Raw genomic sequence first — 19,424 nt, 5'->3', positions numbered from 1 at the left:
AGTCCTTCTCTTTGGTAGACTAGATATACCCAGTTCTTATAACCATTCATCATATACTGTATTTTAGCCTCCAGGCCTGATAATCATCTTTGTTGTTGTTCTTTGCATTCTTTCTAGAGCCTCAACACTTTTTTTATTGTAGTCACCAGAACTGGGTGTAGTATTCAAAGTGTGGTATTACTAGTTCCAGTTCTTAGATGTTGTGTATTATACATTCTTTAAATTAAGATAATTATTTTATTAGTGTAACCAATAGTAATTTTAATGTGTCCAATTTAAAATAGTCAACACAACTGTAAACAAATACTACGCATCCTTCCATTTCTTTTCAAAAGTTCTTTCTCCACAAATAATTTTCTTCCATTTATTATTTAAATTTTAGCTCTGCCTTGTAAAGATAATTGTCTCATTTCTTATATTTCATTGCACACTATTTACTTTTCACAGGAAATGTTTCCTAAGTACTTAATTTTGCTATTTGGAGCTCTGCTGCTGCTGCTGACAACAGGTAAGCTGCATTTACAATTACTGTGCCATTCTGCCATATTACCTCAGTCGTTGGAATAAGGAAGATGCTTAAGACTGTTGAAATAAAGAAGCCCAATTCTTTAGGTTCTGCTGAAGGGTCAATATGTCCCATCACATGCTAAGAAGAGGTCACAATCCAAAACACTATTATTCAGTCATTTGGATCTCTGTTAATACTGACAGATGCAGGAGAGAACTATGAACAGAAAAGCAGGATTATCCTAGAAAAAAAATCCATGTTCTATCTGAAGTGTTTTCCAGACTTTTTTCAAAAACAGTCAAATGTGCTCAGAAACTCAGAAACCAATGGACATCAACCAGGGGTGGACTGCAACCGGTTTAACAACCAGTTTGGTGATCAGACACCTAATGTGCTTATGCACAACATTCAAAATATAGCAATTTGAAGCTCAGCTGCTTACCTTCTAAGGCAGGTAAGTAGAACAGCGGAGGCGTGGAAATCAGCTGTGTTGCATGAATCAGCTGAGCCAGAAAGAAGGAAATATAGGACAGGATAGGGCGGGGATGGGTGGGCAGGATCAGCTGATCATTAGAATTACCAGTCCGCCTGAATCAGTCCAAATCAGCAGCAGCCCACCACTGGCATCAACTATGTTGTAGAACACATATCTCCAAAATTACTGTATCCAAAGTTTCCCATGTTTACAGGTAATCCTTGCTTAATGGTGGTAACTGGGACTGGAATTTCTATTACTAAGCAATGCAATCATAAAGCATGATATTACATGACTGCATTACTTAGCAAAATCAAACCTGATAGGACCATCATTAAGCAAAAAATACGCATCATTAAGTGATGAGTTCAACCAGTGGTGGGCTGCTGCAGGTTTGGACAGGTTCAGGTGAACCGGTAGTTCCGACAATCAGCTGCCCCCCACCCCACCCCCGGCCTCTCCTGTCCTATATTTCCTTCTTTCTGGCTCACCTGATTCATGCTGCACAGCTGATTTCTGCTCATCCACTATTCTACTTGCTGGAGCTGCCTTAGAAGATAAGCAGCTGAGCTTCAAATTACTGTATTTTGAATGCTGCTCTCAAGCACATTAGGCGCACATGCAAAGCACACAATCACCAAACCGGTTGTTATATCTGTTACAACACACCACTGAGTGCAGGCTTCCCACAAACAAAAGTCGAAGAGGAGTCATCTTTGCAGGTCTGCAAAGGGTCTGGGAAGCCCGCAGGGAGCTCCTGGGTGCTGGAGGATGGCAAAAATGTCCCAATTTTTGTGAAAAATAGGGCAGTTTTTGCCTGCTTTTTTGCAAAAAGGTTTGGGAAGCCTGCAGAGAGATCTGCGAAAAATGGGTCATTTTTCACCCTTTTTTTCACAAAAATTGGGGTATTTTTGCCTTTCCCCAGTCCCTAGGACAGTGATGGTGAACCTTTATTCCCTCGGGTGCCAAAAGAGGGTGTGTGTGCCAGTGTTCCCTCTAATTTTTGGGGTGGGTGGGCGGAAAAGTATAGTGTCTGAGCGGCAGTCCCTTCGGGACTGGGCGGCACTCTTTCCCTCTCACTTTTTCCCTCTCGGCTTCTGGGCAGGTTTGAAAAACTCTGAGTTGATGATGATTTTTAAGTGAGCCATTGCTCACTGCTCAGCTTAGAGGGAACTATGGTGTGTGCACTATTATGCATATGCGAGTGCCCGCACCCATAATTCAATGCCCAGGAGGGAGAAAACAGCTTCCCCAACCCCACTGGAGGTCTTCTGGAGGCTGGAAATGGCCTGTTTCCCAACTTCTGGAGGGCCCAATAGGCTCGTGTTTTGCCCTCCCCATGCTCCAAATGCTTCCCATTCTCCTGGAGGCTCTCTGGAAGCCAAAAATACTCTTCCAGAACCTCCGTGTGAGCCAAAATATGAGCTGGCTGGCACACACATGCACATTGTAGCCGAGCTAGGGCAATGACTCGTGTACCAATAGATATGGCTCTGCATGCCACCTATGGCACCTGTGCCATAGGTTCGCCATCACTGCCCTAGGAGCTCTCTGCAGGTTTCCCAGACCCTCTGTCCATCCCATTTTTGTGAATAACAGACCCATTTGTTGTAAAAATGGGGTTCATGGGTTGGGCTTTGGGTCAGCAAAAATGGCTGTATTCGTATAAGATGCACTGACATTTCCACCTTCTTTTGGGTGGGGGAGTGTGTCTCATAGTCCGAAAAATATGGGTAATAAAGTTGCATGGATCTTTGATATCCCTGATAAAATAAAAGTACTGTATTTTCTGACTTACTTTTAGATATTAACTTGCTTTTAGATATTAAAAGATCAGCTCCACTATAACCCACTACAAGCTATTGCAAGTGGTGGATTAGAATGTCAACTTCCTTTACCTCAGTATCTCCAAGTAAAGTATATAATCCGTTTTTTGGGGATTTTTCAGGAGATTGCTATGAGGCAGGAAGGTGGCTGAAGTAGGTAGTCTTGTTCCAGTCTCAAATCAAAGGTTGCACGTAGAGGTTCACAGGCCCATAAAAGAAAAAGAACATCATTTCATTGCAGGTAGATTAGATTAGATTAGATTAGATTAGATTTATTGGATTTATATGCCGCCCCTCTCCGCAGACTCGGGGCGGCTCACAACAATGGCAAAAACAGTACATAGTGACAAATCCAATACCCACCAATCCAATTACAATTTTAGGTTAAGAAATTCATACAAACAACCCCAATATATATAAAAAACAAGCACACAATCAATCAAACACCAAAACAACATGGGCAAGGGGAGATGTTTCAATTCCCCCATGCCTGACGGCAGAGGTGGGTTTTAAGGAGTTTACGAAAGGCAAGGAGGGTGGGGGCAATCCTAATCTCAGGGGGGAGCTGGTTCCAGAGGGTCGGAGCCCCCACAGAGAAGGCTCTTCCCCTGGGTCCCGCCAGACGACATTGTTTAGTCGACGGGACCCGAAGAAGGCCAACTCTGTGGGACCTAACTGGTCGCTGGGATTCGTGCGGCAGAAGGCGGTCCCAAAGATATTCTGGTCCGGTGCCATGAAGAGCTTTATAGGTCATAACCAACACTTTGAATTGTGACCGAAAACTGATTGGCAACCAATGCAGACTGCGGAGTGTTGGAGTAATATGGCCATACTTAGAGAAGCCCATAATTGCTCTCGCAGCTGCATTCTGCACGATCTGAAGTTTCCGAACGCTTTTCAAAGGTAGCCCCATGTAGAGAGCGTTACAGTAGTCGAGCCTCGAGGTGATGAGGGCATGAATGACTGTGAGCAATGACTCCCGGTCCAAATAGGGCCGCAACTGGTGCACCAGGCGAACTTGGGCAAACGCCCCCCTCGCCACAGCTGAAAGATGTTTCTCTAATGTGAGCTGTGGATCGAGGAGGATGCCCAAGTTGCGGACCCTCTCTGAGGGGTCAATAAATAATTCCCCCCCCCAGGGTAATGGACGGACAGATGGAATTGTCCTTGGGATGCAAGACCCACAGCCACTCTGTCTTGTCTGGGTTGAGTTTGAGTTTGTTGACACCCATCCAGGCCCCAACAGCCTCCAGGCACCGGCACATCACTTCCACTGCTTCGTTGACTTACAGCCATTCTTTAATGATTGTTCAAATTTACCATAGCACTGGAAAAAGTGACTTATGATCTGTTTTTTCACAATCCAACAGCATCTTCATGGTCATGTGAACAAAATTTGTGCCCTTGGCAAATGGCATGTATTTATGATAATTGTACTCAGGGATGAAATGCTACCAGTTTGTCTCAATTCAGGTGTAGTGGTAGCAGTGGCTGCCAATGTTTTGGAGAACTGATAGCAGCTGCAGGGTGAGGCTCCACCCACCCACCCGTATGGCACCATTTTCCTTTTTTAATCCTCTGCGCATGTGCAAAACCTTCTGCGCATGCACAGAGGGTGAAAAAGGATGCGTTTCTGAACCGGTAGGGAAGGTAAGTAGATTTCACCACTGATTGTACTGTCCTAGGGCCATGTGGTCACCATTTGTAATCTCAGTTGGCTTCTTTCAAGCAAAGTAAATGGGGAGGGGGACAGATTCATAAATGAATCATGACCAAATAAATAATGAATCATGATTTATTTAACATCTGCAGCAATTCACTTGACAAGTGTGGCAAAAAAAGGTTGTAAAATGGGGCAAAACTCACTTAACAATAATTTTTGGGTCAGTTGTGATCTGAAGTTGAGGGCTTAGAATAGCTACAGCTTGGGGCAACTGGCAAAATGCATTTCTATGTTGTTGCCAAGGTAGGTTATTTTTATATCTGGGGGGATTCAGGGTACTTCAACTTTGTATGCTGTTCATTGTTTTGTCTCTTTTATAAAATTTTCTTCCTCTTTCTTCTTAAGCATTTTCTCTCACATGTACCAAATACAATGTGAAAACATGTCAGGCCTGCATTGAGGCTGGCCCTGGTTGTGCCTGGTGCAAAAAACGGGTAAGTTTGGGTTTTTTAAAAGAAAGATAAACAAAATACAAAATCTTACATTTTATAGTGACTTTCAGATGTCTCTTTTTAATTTGTCTCTTTCAACTGTCATTGGGTGTTTGGAATTGCTTTTTGGTTTTTTGCTTGGGTTGAAACCAAGTTCTGTTTTATGAAAAATCTTGTTGCTGCTTCAGTTTTCCCAGAAAAGAAAATAGTATTTTACAGTACAAAAATACAAAAAAAAAAAAGAATTTTATCTTTATTTTAACATCTTATGAATCTGATCTTCTCTGATTCATCTCTCAAAATGCTACTTTACTGGAGTTAAAGGAAACAAAGCATACTGTAATGTTCTTTCTTATAGTAATGGAACTCAAATCCAGGAAGACCACGCTGGCACTTGCACAACATCTGCCCAAGATCAATTCTCAATGGAAAACCAAATGGGTCACCGAATGGGCAGTTATAGGAAGATATATAAATTACCCCAGAAAACATGTGACAAGCTTTGAACTACCACGTTAGCAATGGGCGATCCTGAATAGGATTCCCACATCACATGTGGTCTGCCGGGATTCTCTGTATAAATGGGGCATAATATCCTCCCCTCAAAAAAAATTATTTTTCCTCCATACAAACTTTTTTCCATACATTTCAAAAATAGTCGGATTACAATAAAAACAGTATTTAGTTACTAAATCATATGTATAATTGTCTCCCCAAAAGTTTAATAGTTCCAAATTAAATTATTTTCAGTATCAATCAGACTCCCCAACCTTGACCTCTAACTTTGTCATCCAGATGTCTAAAGCATAAATAAATCAATGTTATGAAAATAAGGGACCAATTTTCCATATTATTGTGGAACATAATTAAATTTTGATTGTGTATTGTCTTCATACTCTAAATGCACAACAATATATATATGTTTGTGTTTTCAGTGCTTTAGGTATTCTGATTTGGTCTTGTAAATGCTAGGGAAACAGAACATATGGAAAATCTGTAAGATTCTTCTAATTCTCGTCCATTTTTTGTTTCCCCACTAAAAAGTGGAATTACAAGGAAGATACTAAAAATAGGCTTTATTGATTCCAGAAAGAATAATTATATTCAAAGGTCTTGTAAAAGGCTATTCTTAATAAATCAAAGAAATAATAATTGTTTTGTGCAAACTTGATATTTTAGCATAAATCTCATAAATTTATATTGTACAGTACTTCTGATTGTGCCTATCAAGGCTTTGGTCAATCAAGGATTTAAAATCATTTTTTAGAAGAGAAAGATAAAAATAGCACAGTCATACTGAAGCCATTGCAGAATTTCTTGCTAATGATAAGGACATTATCATCCAGTTTTTGGCAAATTTTGGCCAGTCTGCCAAAAGAGCAACTAATGCCCAATTAGGCACGCTTATGTTATTCTATGCAGTTCAGGATATCTGAAATATAGGTTTGCAAACCAACATACTATTGACCACACCTCACTGACCAGGAGGCAAATGCAGATGACCAATATACTCAGTAAATTAGACAAAATGAAAAAACACCCTCGAAAAATGCAATTGCATCCTACTTCTTTATTGTTGTCAAGGAAACTATATGGTCATATCATTAAGTTCTAGGAACTGAGTTCAGCTTGAACTATTTTCATATGGCTGTGAAACACCAAGTGGATTAATTATTATTTTAGGAAATAAATAGCCCCAGCTCTACTGGTATTTCAAAGGCTCTTTGCTCAGATTTGATGAGAAAAAATTGATCCCCATTTACTTTGTTTGTTTTGTTCCTATCTGGGTTTGTTTCTCTGCCATTATGTTTTGTGGTTTTGTCATTTTTTGTGCTGTAACTTGTTTTTTAAATGTTTTAAATAATTGGTGAACTGCCCAGAGTTGCTGGGATGATGATGATGATCATAATAATGATGATTATTGCAAGAGGTATGCCCTTTAACCATGAAATATTATTTTACTCTATCTAATATATATTAGGTCCACCCAATATCTCAAGTTTATTAATTTTTTTTGCTTTGATTGTTATGAAACACAGAATTTCACAAAACCAGGAGAACCAGATTCAGTTCGATGTGACACAAAGCAGCAGCTCCTTGAGAAGGGATGTGATGGGAATATTATTTTCCCTGAAAACTTTGTTGACTCAGCTTCCTCTGATCAATCAAACACGAGACAAATCTACCCAGCGGTGGTGCGAATGCATCTAAGACCAGGTATCTCAGAATCTGAACCTCAAATCAGAAATTTGGGAAATGGCTAAAAGGATGACTGCAATTTTAGAATAGGAAGTGTGTGGCCTTTTCCACCTCTTATCAGACATTTTTAAAATAGAAAATTAGTGTTATCCCCCTTCAAATATATTGATATTTTGAATTTTCTTACCCAAAAGCTATGTTTAGACAAAACTGAATGTATTTTCCAAGGCAATTAATTCACCATGACTTTGGCACAATTCAGATTAACTTCAATTCTATTAATCTCAATTTTTTTTCATCTAAAATTTCTTATTTTTCAACTATAATAAAACCATATGCATCTCTCAGAATATTTATGTCAGATCTGGTATTGCATATAAAGTTGTGCAAATTAAGAAGAATGTGAACTGCGCGTTTGTGTTTGTGTGTATATGAACAATGATTCCTGGTTTGCTTTCTGTTTGCGATGGACAATGGAATAAACACACGAGCCATAGAGCTGGGATTTATGGGTCACTTTATTAATTTAAATCTGGACTTGTAGAGGTAAATCAAATGAGGCGGAACTCGTGTTCAAACATTCCTGGGCAACTATGGGTGAAGCTCTTTGCTGAGCAAAGGAAAGATGCCCTTGACCTTGGCCTTGACCTACCTTGCTCTTAGCCATGTCCATGGCAGGTGGGAAGGCTACATTTGGCTTGTCGCCTGTTGGCTTGTGGCAGGTGAGCTCCAAGGGCACCCCCCCATCACCAGGTAGGCCTTGGGTTCCTGGTGAGGGGCAGCCCATCACCTTCCAAAAGGTGCCCTAAAGGAGATCACACAGTTGCTGTTAACCCCTTTTTTCCGCCCCATGCCGCCTTCCCCAGTGACCAAAGGGCTTTAATCCAATTGATCTAATCCTAGTGAAACGATCTTTTTAAGCATCCCCTAACCACTCCGGTCCCCATTCACCCAGTGTGGAGTAGGCGAAAAAATGGCTGAAACCTAAATGCGTTATGACCGCAAAAAAATCCTACTCGGCTCCCGTAGGCGACCAATAGTCACACTGAGATCAGGAGAGGGTGGGTGGGTGCCTGCCGCAGTGCTGACGAGCCACATGGAAAGAAGGTGGAAAGCAGTGATCCTGCCTCTTTATATTGTGGCTCACCGCTCCACTCTCAGGAACCTCATCATGCCCCATGCGGAGCATTGGGCATGCCAGGTGATCACTCTCACTAACTCAATCATCCACTCGTTCTTCATTGGCAGTTGCCATGTTGTCTGGCCCCACCACAACTGTTGGCCCGCCTCAAGCGGCCGGCCTTCAATTTGCGATGGACACCAGAATAAATACATGGATCACAGAGCTGGGATTTATGGGTCACTTTATTGATTTAAATCTGGACCTGTAGAGGTAAAGCAAATGGGGTGGAACTCATGTTGAAACATTCCTGGGCAACTATGGGTGAAGCTCCTTGCTGAGCAAAGGAAAGATGCTTGACCATGGCCTTGGAAGAGGGTGGAAAGCAGTGAGCCTGCCTCTTTATACTGTGGCTCACCGCTCCACCCTCAGGAACTCCTCATGTCCTGCCCAGAGTGCTGGGCATCCTGGGTGATCGTGCTCACCAGCGCGATCACCCATCTCGTTCATCAGCGGTGGTCATGTTGTCCAGCCCCACTGCAACTGTTGGCCTGCAACAAGTGACCGGTCTTCAATTTCTTTACCAAATATTTCATATTCCCCTTCTATCCTGTGCATTTTTCACTTTGCTCCTCCGCTCCTGTCGTCACACTCTTTTCCTTCCCCTGGGACCTTGTTAACTTCAGTGATGCCTTCTTTATCATTCTGCCACAATTTGACCACCGTGTTGATTTATTCTGCTCTTTCATGTACTTTCATGGGTTTCTCACATATCTCACAATCTACTCAGCCTACAGTCTCCTAGTTCAGAAAAATATGCTAGCTTTGTGAGATGAGGTAAAATTAGAACAGATGTTCAACGTCTTCCCTTTTACCAACAGACCAACCTGCTGTTTTTAATGTGACATTCCAGCGTGGGGAAGATCATCCAATAGATCTCTATTATTTAATGGACCTCTCATTCTCTATGGACGATGATCTGCAGACAGTGAAGAAATTAGGAGGAGATCTCCTTAAAGCTCTCCAGAGTATTACCAAACGTGCACGGATAGGTATGTACATTCTTCTAAAATATGCAAGTGTCTTCCATCACAACAATTGGAAACACCTAACCAACTTTAGCTGATCTTGAACAACAGCTAATAAGGAACATACTCAGCTAGTGCTCAATAAGACACCCTCCTAAAACCCTAAGGTTGTTGAAATTACAAAAATATATTCCAGGTGGTGATAGTATAAATGGCTTAATATTATTGATAATAAAATGGGTGGGAATAAAGGAGAGTAGAGTTCTGGTCAGGGGTGGGTTCTAATTTACCTTGCTGCTGATTTGCTTCCTCCCGTGCCATGTGGCTGCACCCATGCCCAGTGCCAAAAAATAAAAAAAGTTCCCCATGAAAGCACCTTGTGCATGTGTGATACATGCGTGATACATGTGCAGTTCTGGAAACTCAGCTTCTTCGCATGTACAGAAGTAAAGAAAACAGGGGGAAATCGCCCCTCAATATTTTGTTTTAAAAAATCTAAAACAATTATTTTTAAAAAGACGATGGCATCCACAGACCAGCACTTACAGAACCAGTTCCATGATGTCATCATGGCATCTCCAGCAGGTTGTTACAAGTTCAGGTGAACTGGTCCAAACCGGGAGGAGGTGCAATATTTCTGTAAAGAAGGTGTATATTATCTGGAGTTTTCTGGATTAGGGGTCCACTATGCTACTATCATTTCCAGCCTTCAGATTTGGTCTCACAGTGGTCTGCACTTGTCCCCACTTCAACCATTTTGAATAACCACCAAGGGCTTATTCTGGTGACAAGAGTGCCAAATCAACTACTTAATGGCACTGCATCCTCACCTCAGAAGGATTATATATCCCTGGGTGAAAAGCCCAGTGTGACATTACCAAGATTTGTAATTTGTCAGCAATGGAGAAGTGGAAATATCAAAGGGAAGCCAGCCTTCTCCAAGCACCAAAGAGCAATAGCATTGCAATTTGTAAATGGAACTTTTGCAAAGTGACATTCTGGACATTTGGGCTGGAAAAACACAGGGGCCTGATAATATTGAGAGATCAGTGCTAAAGCCTTTTCAGATAAAGATTTAAAAATCGCCTCCTCACCTTGTGCTGCAAACCAATATTTTAAAAATAAGCTACAGGTTGGGCGAATTTAAGAAAGTGTTCCTCACGCTATTAAATGAAATAGCATAATTATCTTTTAAATGGTATACTGAGAGGCTTCAACTTAAATGGTTTTAAAATAATATTAGATAAGTCACAGAGGATAAAGCTACAAATGGCTGGATATCCAATGAGATTTGTCTGACTGTTGCAAGAAATAGAATGCTTGATTAGGTAGGCCCTCATTGCAGTCCAACCAAGCTCTTAAGACAGTTAGTATCTCCAAAACAAGTCATTGAAGGACAGAAGTTAGTAGAAAATGAGAGGGAATAGTATTTCTAAGTGAAGAGAAAAGCATCATATGATTTCTGTTTTGCACAACCACTGTGTAACAAGGAAAATAGCAACAAAACAAAAAACAAAAAAAATAAGATGAATATGTATTTATTTAAATGTATCTGATTATTAAAGGATAATCCTTTTTAATTTTAATAATTAAATTTATTTATTTAATTATTTTTTATTTTAATAATTGTATGCATAGTCTTGTTTTTCCCTATACTGTAATTTTATTTTTAATGATATTTTCTTGAAGTGATTTTTAGTTCTCCCATACACATTTATATTGAACAAGGTTGACTACTTCTCCTTAATATTTCCTTTAGGTTTTGGTGCCTTTGTGGACAAGACTGTCTTGCCATTTGTAAATACCCATCCAGAGAAGCTCCAGAATCCATGCCCAACCAAAGAAACCAAGTGCCAACCCCCATTTGCTTTCAGACATGTGCTTAGCCTCACTGATGATGTAGAGAGTTTTAAAGAAGAAGTAGGGAAGCAGAACATATCAGGAAATCTTGATGCACCAGAAGGAGGACTTGATGCCATGATGCAGGCTGCTGTCTGTGAGGTAAATTCCATGGGCACGTCTGTGTGGAAATACAATTGATTAAGAACATTTTTGGATTAAAAATGGAAGATGGTTTCATTAATTTATTACCATATTTTTTGGAGTATAAGATGCACCTTTTTACCTCCCAAAAGAGGGTGAAAATGTGGGTGCGTCTTATACACCAAACGTAGCCCTACCCACCTGCCAACCTCCACTCTGTCGAGGTTTGTGGCCTCTGTGAATTGAATTTTCAGGCAGTTCCAGGCGGCGGGGATCCTCATTTTCACTTGGAGGTTTAAAACAAACCCTATTGGCCTTTAACTGGAATGGATTAATGGGGAATGATTTTCATGGGGCCAGAAGAGGGATTTTGCACCAAAGGCTCCACTCCCAAGTCTTCCTACCTATAGCTGCAGGTGTTGAAAGCCTGGCTTTCTCACAGCAACGTTTGTGTGTATGTGTGTGTATCTGTCTGTCTGTATGCCTCTGTGCCTCTACTTACTGTTGGAAAGCCCTGCCACACTGCATGCTCTCTTTTGGGATTTCTGTCAACTGTTTTTTTTTCTTCCTTTTGGAAAGCTGGGCTGCAGGAGCAATGACCACAACCTCCTCCTCCCTCTCCTTCTCCTCTGGTACCCACCTTCCAGGTTCCACCATAGCCGGTCAAGGGAGAAGGGGAGAGAAACCTCCACCACAGGTAGTGCTCACTGCTCCGCCAGCCTGGCTTTCCAAAAGGAAGGGGGGGAAAAACCCCAACTGGCTAAAAGCCCGAAAGAGAGCAGGCAGGGCAGCAGGGCTTTCCAACAGTGAGAAGAGGCAGGAAGTGACAGAGACTGACGCACACACACACACACTCACAGACATAGAGAGACACAGAAAGAGAGGGGGGAGAAAGAGAGAGAGAAAGAGACAGACAAACAGACAGAGGGAGGAAACTTTGGACAAGGTTGGGAGTCGGCGTGTCTCTTGACCTCCAAAGCCGTTTGAGTTTCATTTCACTGATTGCTCTTGTGAGAACTCCGCGGCTGCCAAGCTTGCTTGTGAGATGGAAGGGTTTGTCCAGGCGCATGTGGTGCAAGGCATGGAGTAAACCAGTCACAGTGATCCTTTGCCATTGTTGCCATTCCGATTTCTGCGATCGGGACGGAGGACACACAATTGGGGGGAATTGTTATCTCCCAATTATATCCCAATTGTTATCTATACCGCAGGTGATTTTGATAACATTCCCTCCTCCTGGGGTACGCTTGCACTTCGCTCGCCCCATTTTCCACATTCATTAAAGACATGTTACAGCGCTAGCACCACGCCAGGCAAACGACTCCTGTTCTACTGGCTTTCAGTGATTTGGTGGGGACCGCTATCTTGCACCCTGTGTCCCAATTGCAGAAATCAGAATTGCAACAAATGGCTTTCCTCCCCAATTAAAAAAACCTTGCTTTTGGAAGATTGCTTCAGCTATTGTTGCCCAGTGCGGGCTTCGCGGGCAGAGACCCCTCCTACTCTTTCCATTACAAAATTTCCTGGTCAGAGAATCGCACAGATTGCTCTCCTGGCAGCTGGCCTGTGAGGACTGCTTGATCAGGATTGAGGAGCATAGATCCTCCCCCATTCCACAGTCTCTTCCCCCTCCACCCCCCCGGCTCCCCTCCTAGCCCTTCCCCACCACGCGGGGAGAAAGGCAAAGCAGCCAGCAGCAGGGGATGGGGGGAAGGCATGGGTTAGGGGTTCCTCCATGGCGCAGCAGGCTCCACTCAAACTGCTGGTGCCCGCCTTGCTTTATGCCTCTCACGCAGTGCCCCCTTTGCCAAATGAGGCCCAACCTCCCATTTCAGGAATCAGGCTCCAACCAAGGCGGCAAAGGCACTGGGGCCTTGCTGGGAAGCCTGGCAATGTATTTATGAGATGGCAGCATCCAGGAGGACTGAAGTGCTGCGTCTCTATCGGACCTTGCTGCTAGAAAGCCAGACTTTCAATGACTACGGCTATATATAGGAAAACGGGGGTGTCTCGGGAGTGGAGCCTTCAGTGTCAAGTCTTTCTTCTTCCCCCATGAAAATCATCCCCCATCCCACCCTACTCACTCCAGTTAAATGCCCATAGGGTGACTGATAGTGTTTGTTTTAAGTGGATAAAAAGATCTGTGCTACTGATTATCAAAATCCGAGTGGAAATGAGGACGCTGCTGATCCTGATGCTGGTAGGCAGAGGCAGATTTCTTTTTTTCTTGTTTTGCTCCCCAAAAATGAAGGTGGGTCTTATACTCTGAAAAATACGGTATTTGCAGTATATGCTGGAACATATTCTCTACAAATTCTATACAAATCATTTTTCTGTTCAGGGCCATGAATGTAACCACATATAAATGCTGTTATTGACATGACGCTATGATTATTTACATTGATATCGTGCTTGTTGTCAACATGGGCATCTGAAACAGCATGCAGGGAAAAAATGGCTAACTAAACACAATTAACAGTCCGGGATTTGCACAGTCATTGAAACTAATATTTATCTTCTGCTTTGGTTGATTTTTCATCTGGAATGAACTAAAAGAAACCAAAACATATGACTTCAAGTACCATATCTTACTATTTAAGGCTTCTTAAGATTATGACATTAACAGCAACCCTGGTGATCAATGGTGTGACAGATTTTTTTAATTTAAAAAAAAAATTAATTGGATTTGTATGTCGCCCCTCTCTGGTTGCAGCCACATCGCCCTCACATCCTTGTATTAAAAATTATTAGAAAGTAAATTATTTTTATGGTTCCTGAAATGAGATTGCTATATTCTTCGTTTCAACAAACACATTAGCGGAGTTACAACTGAGGAGTTTTAGTAAGTAGAATGCCTCACATTTACAGTATTTTCTTCATATCTATGCCACTGAATGCAGCCTTGGGACAAGTCAGGAAAAATAAATTTTCAAGAAGAACATTTTTGGTGGAAAATATCAGGAAGGGCAATGCTGAATATCCTTCTTTAGCACCAGGACCGGCACCTGTTAAAGCTATTGCACTAGATAGACTTGCCTGTCTTAGATCAAAAAATTCATTGATTCATCATGTTCCTTCCTGCAGCAATAATTTTGTAAGGCGTTATAGTTTCTACTGCTTTAAAAAAAATTTGCTTTAAAATCCAGAATATAATTGGCTGGAAGAATGCGACTCGTTTATTGGTCTACACAACAGATGATGGTTTTCATTTTGCTGGAGATGGTAAGCTTGGAGCCATCCTAACACCTTTTGATGGACAATGTCACATGGAAGACAATATGTACAAAAAAAGCAATGAATACGTAAGTATACAAGTAGCTATATGATAAGTAGTTTTCTTTTTCAATCTAGAAGTAGCCTGGAGTTCATGTAAAATAGCAGTTGATCTGCACTATTTGCCCTCTAGAAATGGGTATCAAATCATTTTTACAATAAAGCATGATTTACCAAATTATGTGCAATCCAATAAGTAATCATTATATTAAGAGCAAGATTTTATATTGTTTTTAACTGCATCTAATTACACAATTGTATATATATTTATTTCTATTATTTATTTAGATTAACATGTACTGTACTGTACTTGTACCTCCATGTATGTACACACACGCCAAATGCAAAGTGTGCTCCCTAAAAGAAATCCATGGAATTTAAAAAAAAAAACCAAAAAATTAAAATGTAGTATTAAAAAGAATACATGTTGTACCTGTGTGAACAGGGAAGCTATTTGTGTTCATTAAAGCTGTACAAGATTTTTCATGCTTCCCTTTTGGAAGCCAGGGGGATAATGAGTGGCTTTAATGTGACATTCAATTTTTTCCCCTACCAGTTCTGTGGGCGTGGCTTGGTGGGGATCATGTGATTAAATGGGCATGGCCAACTTGATGTCACTCACGACAAGGTGGGGCGGCACCAGCCCATCAAGCCAAGCCCATAGAACTGACAGAAAAGTTCCGCCAAGTCTTCTAACATTCAACTTGGCTGCTTCTCACTTCCTTCTTATGTTTGCTCTGTGTGTATAAGCCCAAGAAGGAGGGGAAGAGTTGGAGGGGTGGAGCAGGGCAGGGCCAGTCAGTGGTACGATTTACCAGTTGCCCGAACTGAACATAATCACTACCACTGGTTCTATAGAACTTGTCCGAACCTGCTGAATTTCACCCCTGATCTGTGTTGATTTGAAAACAGAGGTCTCACACCATTTCCTTGGTTCCATAGGATTATCCTTCTGTTGGTCATTTGATACAAAAACTTAAAGAAAAGAAAATCCAGCCCATTTTTGCTGTTACCAAAAAAGTCTATGATACATACGAAGTAAGTAAATCTCTAATAACGTAGAAAATTTTATAAATCGTGTCACATGAACAAAGCAATTGTTATTATGGTATCACTCTGCGTGAAAGCTCATAAGATAATGCTTTTGGCATATTTGTTTTTTACTGGTAGAAACTGAGCAAGATGATCCCCAAGTCTGCCGTAGGACAACTACAGGAGAATTCAAATAATATAGTTCAACTCATCCAGCGTGCTTATGATGTAAGTGTTATTAATAATCTTCTTATCTTACTTACGTCCACTTCTGGCTCATCGGCTAGTACTGTGATGGCAAACTTATGGCACATGTGCCAGAGGTGGCACACAGAGCCCTTTCTGTGGGCCTATGTACCATCACCAGCTGGTCTTCTGGTTTCTGCTGCACGTATATGCACTGGCCAGCTGGTCTTCGCACATGCCCGAATGCTGCAACCACCTGGTCTTCATGTTTCCAGCACTCTGGCATGCATGCATGCATTGCAGTTTGGGCACTTGGTGCCGAAAAGGTTGACCATCACTGGGCTGGTATGTACGATCAAATCTGTCTCTATCCATCTCTCATTTCCAGGCAGCCTGGCAACCTACTTACTTATTACTAGCAAGCTGCAGAAGGTCATTCTTGCAGTGAAGAAACAGAAAATCTTGTGGTTTCTCATTTTCTCCCAGTCCAGTTCTGGGAGAATGAAATCTTGTCAATGTTGGGAATAAAATAACCCATAATAGCAGTGGTCCCCAAACTACGGCCCGCTGAGGCCATTTATCCGGCCCGCGGGTGAGTGACAGGAACACATCTAATTTTCCATGAATAAAATGCAGTGTTTTGTTAGTAACTAATATCAATCATCAAAAAAGTTGCAAAAAGTTTTTTTCTAATTTTGTCCTCCAGTTAATTAAATTCCCTCCTCAAAAAAGTACAATACCAATTATATTTCTAACTTATTAGCCATTATGCCAAAGTGCTTCCTTCTTTCTTTATACATTTTTCTATAAGCCAAGAAAACCTTGTATAGCCAATGAGATGTTAACAAAGGAAAATTAAAAACAAAACATAAACATATATGAATTTCAGACTTCTTCCCCCCCCCTAAATAGTACGTTCCCATTTTGTTTTTTATTTTAAAATAAGGTATGTGCAGTGTGCATAGGGGTTTGTTCATAGGGTTTTTTTATAGTCCAGCCCTCCAACAGTCCAAGGGACAGTGAACTGGTCCCCTGTGTAAAAAGTTTGGGGACCCCTGCATAATAGCTTCCCCTTCACTCCCCATTTAAGAGCTTAAAGCTAGTTTGTGTATATATAGACAGTTCTTTTTAAAATAACTTATATTGTTTTTGAAATAACAATAAAAAAGGAAACTAATGCATTGATTACAGGGCGAGAAAATCTAGCCATCTCCCAGGAAAAACTATGTTGCTGTGACTGTTGGTTTGGAAGACTAGGTATAGTACTTTCTGTAACAAAGTAGCAGTCGGCTGTATCAGTGGATCATCACATACAATAAGATAAAATGAGAGATACCAAAATTCTTTGGGGTCGATTAATTTTGTTTTATTGTATATTTAAGAAGTGTATCATTGTGAACTTATAGACAATAATATCTTGTTTTCTTCCTCTGAATACTGTAATAAGGCACCGGTTCTAGTCTTTCATCAAGTTTATTTTTATTTCATTTTAGGATTTATCTTCCAAAATTATTTTAGAACACAGCCCTGTGCCAAGCTCTATCAAAATCTCATATGATTCCTTCTGCCTTAATCAAATACATACAAAGAACAAACCAAAAGGAGAATGTGACAATGTAAAAATAAAGGATAAGGTAAGGGGTAACTCATACATTGTTTCTGTTGAAAAGTACTTTGACTGTGATATAAATGGAAAGAAAAGGCTAGTTTCTCCACTTTCAGAAGCATTTATGTCCAAACGTTTTTCATTTATTTACATACTAATTTATTTTGTAAGCCTGTTCATCAAAGCTAAAGATTTGGTTGAAAAGTTTGTGATTGGTTTTCTTTGAACTTAAAAGATACTATACTCCACTCAAAATTCTTTCCCATTCCCTTTTTAAAGAAAAACAATGAAATTGACATAAAATTGTGGCACTTCCTTTCTTAAAAGATACAGTATGCCTGAATTCAAGGGACAGATTCATGGCTGAACGTTACATCTGGAAACAATCTTCATTGAAGTTGCTTTTGTATACATTTAGTGGCAGTTGTTTTACAAAATACAATTCCTGCTCAAGATAAATATACAGTAGAACAGAATGTAGCTTTTATTACCAGAGAGTCAAGGTTTCTTGTCTGTTATCCTTTAGCCTATATCAGTGATGGCAAATCTTTTTTCCTTGGGTGCCGAAAGAGCATGTGTGCACGTTATCACACATGTGCGATGCCCACACCCATAATTCAATGCCTGGGGAGGGAGAAAACAGCTTCCACCAGCCCTTCAGAGGCTCCGGAGAAACATCTTGTTTCCCAACTTCTGGTGGGTCCAGTAGGCTCGTGTTTCGCCCTCCCCGTGCTCCAAAAACTTCCCTGGAGCCAGGGGAGCCAGGGGAGGATAAAAATGCCCTCCCCCATCCAATTGGAAGCTCTCTGGAAGCCAAAAATGCCCTCCCAGAGCCTATGGCTGGCATACACATGTACATTGGAGCTGAGCTAGGGCAACAGCTCACGTGCCAGCAGATATGGCTCCACGTGCCATCTGTGGCACCTGTGCCATAAGTTTGCCATCACTGGCCTGTAATGTGTGACTTCTTCTTGGCTACTGAACTTTGATGGAAGTGGCCCATTGAGGCAGCTCTGGAAAGATACATTCTATGTTTTTCAGGTAGAAACAATTGCCACTTATCTTCAGAATTATGGCAACTGATCCCATTATTCCTTCAGTAAATCGGTCAGCAAAAATGTCAGCTGGCCACTCTTTAGAGCTCCCACAGTCAAGTTGTACAAGGGGATCTTCAGCTTGATCCTTCTTTAAACCTTTCTTTATAAGAACAGGTAGACCTCCTTCTCTCACTTGTATTTGATTGCAATATAGCTTGGGGACACATATGGTAATGACCCCAGTAGCTTTTGCCCCTATTACTCATCTAGTTCAATGCTCAACTCCTTGGCACAGGGCTTGTATAACCTCTAGTGTCAACCAAGTCCATTCATCAGCAGTGGCTTTAGCGTTGTAAGTTCATAAGTTTAAAATATTGACCAGGAATGGGAGAAATAGGTTCAGACAACCTATCAGGTTGTCTAAACCTATTTCTCCCATTCCTGGTCAATACTTTAAACTGAAGTGGAATCCATAGGTGCCAGCTAACCATTGGTGTCCTTTGACATCAAGTTGGGTTATTGGGTTATTATTAGGTCCTTAGGTTGTTAGTTAGGAGATTTACCAACAATTGTGTTTTATTTCCAAAGTTTATATATCTCTGTTGTAAATATATCTGCAACATCCATTGTCGACAACACAGCATTTTATTTAACCAAATGATATTCATAAACAATAATTTGTAAATAAGTAGATAAGTAATTAATAAAATACAATGTCTCTACTAATTATTTTAAATGTCATTTGAGTCTAGATGGGGCACTACTCTTTTTTTCTTACAGATTACCTTCCAAGTGCAAATTACAGCAACATCATGCATTGAAAATCAGACTTTTACTCTGCAGCCTATTGGTTTCACAGACGTGACCACTGTACATATATACAGTAGGTGCAAATGTGAATGTGATGAGGAATTACCAAATAAAGCTGACTGCAATGGACAAGGGAATATAAACTGTGGGATTTGCAGGTAATCTAACTATTTTAGCAACACAAGTC

The 19,424-nt window shown here is 41.0% G+C and overlaps 1 protein-coding gene across 5 annotated transcripts in view; it reads left to right on the top strand.

Moving 5' to 3' along the window:
* The window catches only part of ITGB2 (integrin subunit beta 2), a 122,326-nt gene that overhangs the window by 87,684 nt on the left and 15,218 nt on the right, over positions 1-19,424 (top strand). For all 5 annotated transcript variants that reach the window (XM_070732349.1, XM_070732351.1, XM_070732352.1 and 2 more), the window contains exons 2-11: positions 448-508; positions 4,878-4,966; positions 7,003-7,180; positions 9,164-9,334; positions 11,070-11,311; positions 14,440-14,595; positions 15,509-15,604; positions 15,737-15,826; positions 17,278-17,418; positions 19,208-19,395. In XM_070732349.1, coding sequence (XP_070588450.1) covers positions 448-508; positions 4,878-4,966; positions 7,003-7,180; positions 9,164-9,334; positions 11,070-11,311; positions 14,440-14,595; positions 15,509-15,604; positions 15,737-15,826; positions 17,278-17,418; positions 19,208-19,395 — 1,412 coding nt within the window. The remainder of the gene's footprint in view (positions 1-447; positions 509-4,877; positions 4,967-7,002; positions 7,181-9,163; positions 9,335-11,069; positions 11,312-14,439; positions 14,596-15,508; positions 15,605-15,736; positions 15,827-17,277; positions 17,419-19,207; positions 19,396-19,424) is intronic.

Source organism: Erythrolamprus reginae, chromosome 1, assembly GCF_031021105.1.
Source record: "Erythrolamprus reginae isolate rEryReg1 chromosome 1, rEryReg1.hap1, whole genome shotgun sequence".
In the NCBI taxonomy this organism is placed as follows: Eukaryota; Metazoa; Chordata; class Lepidosauria; order Squamata; family Dipsadidae; genus Erythrolamprus; species Erythrolamprus reginae.
This window is presented reverse-complemented; position numbering and strand designations above follow the sequence as displayed.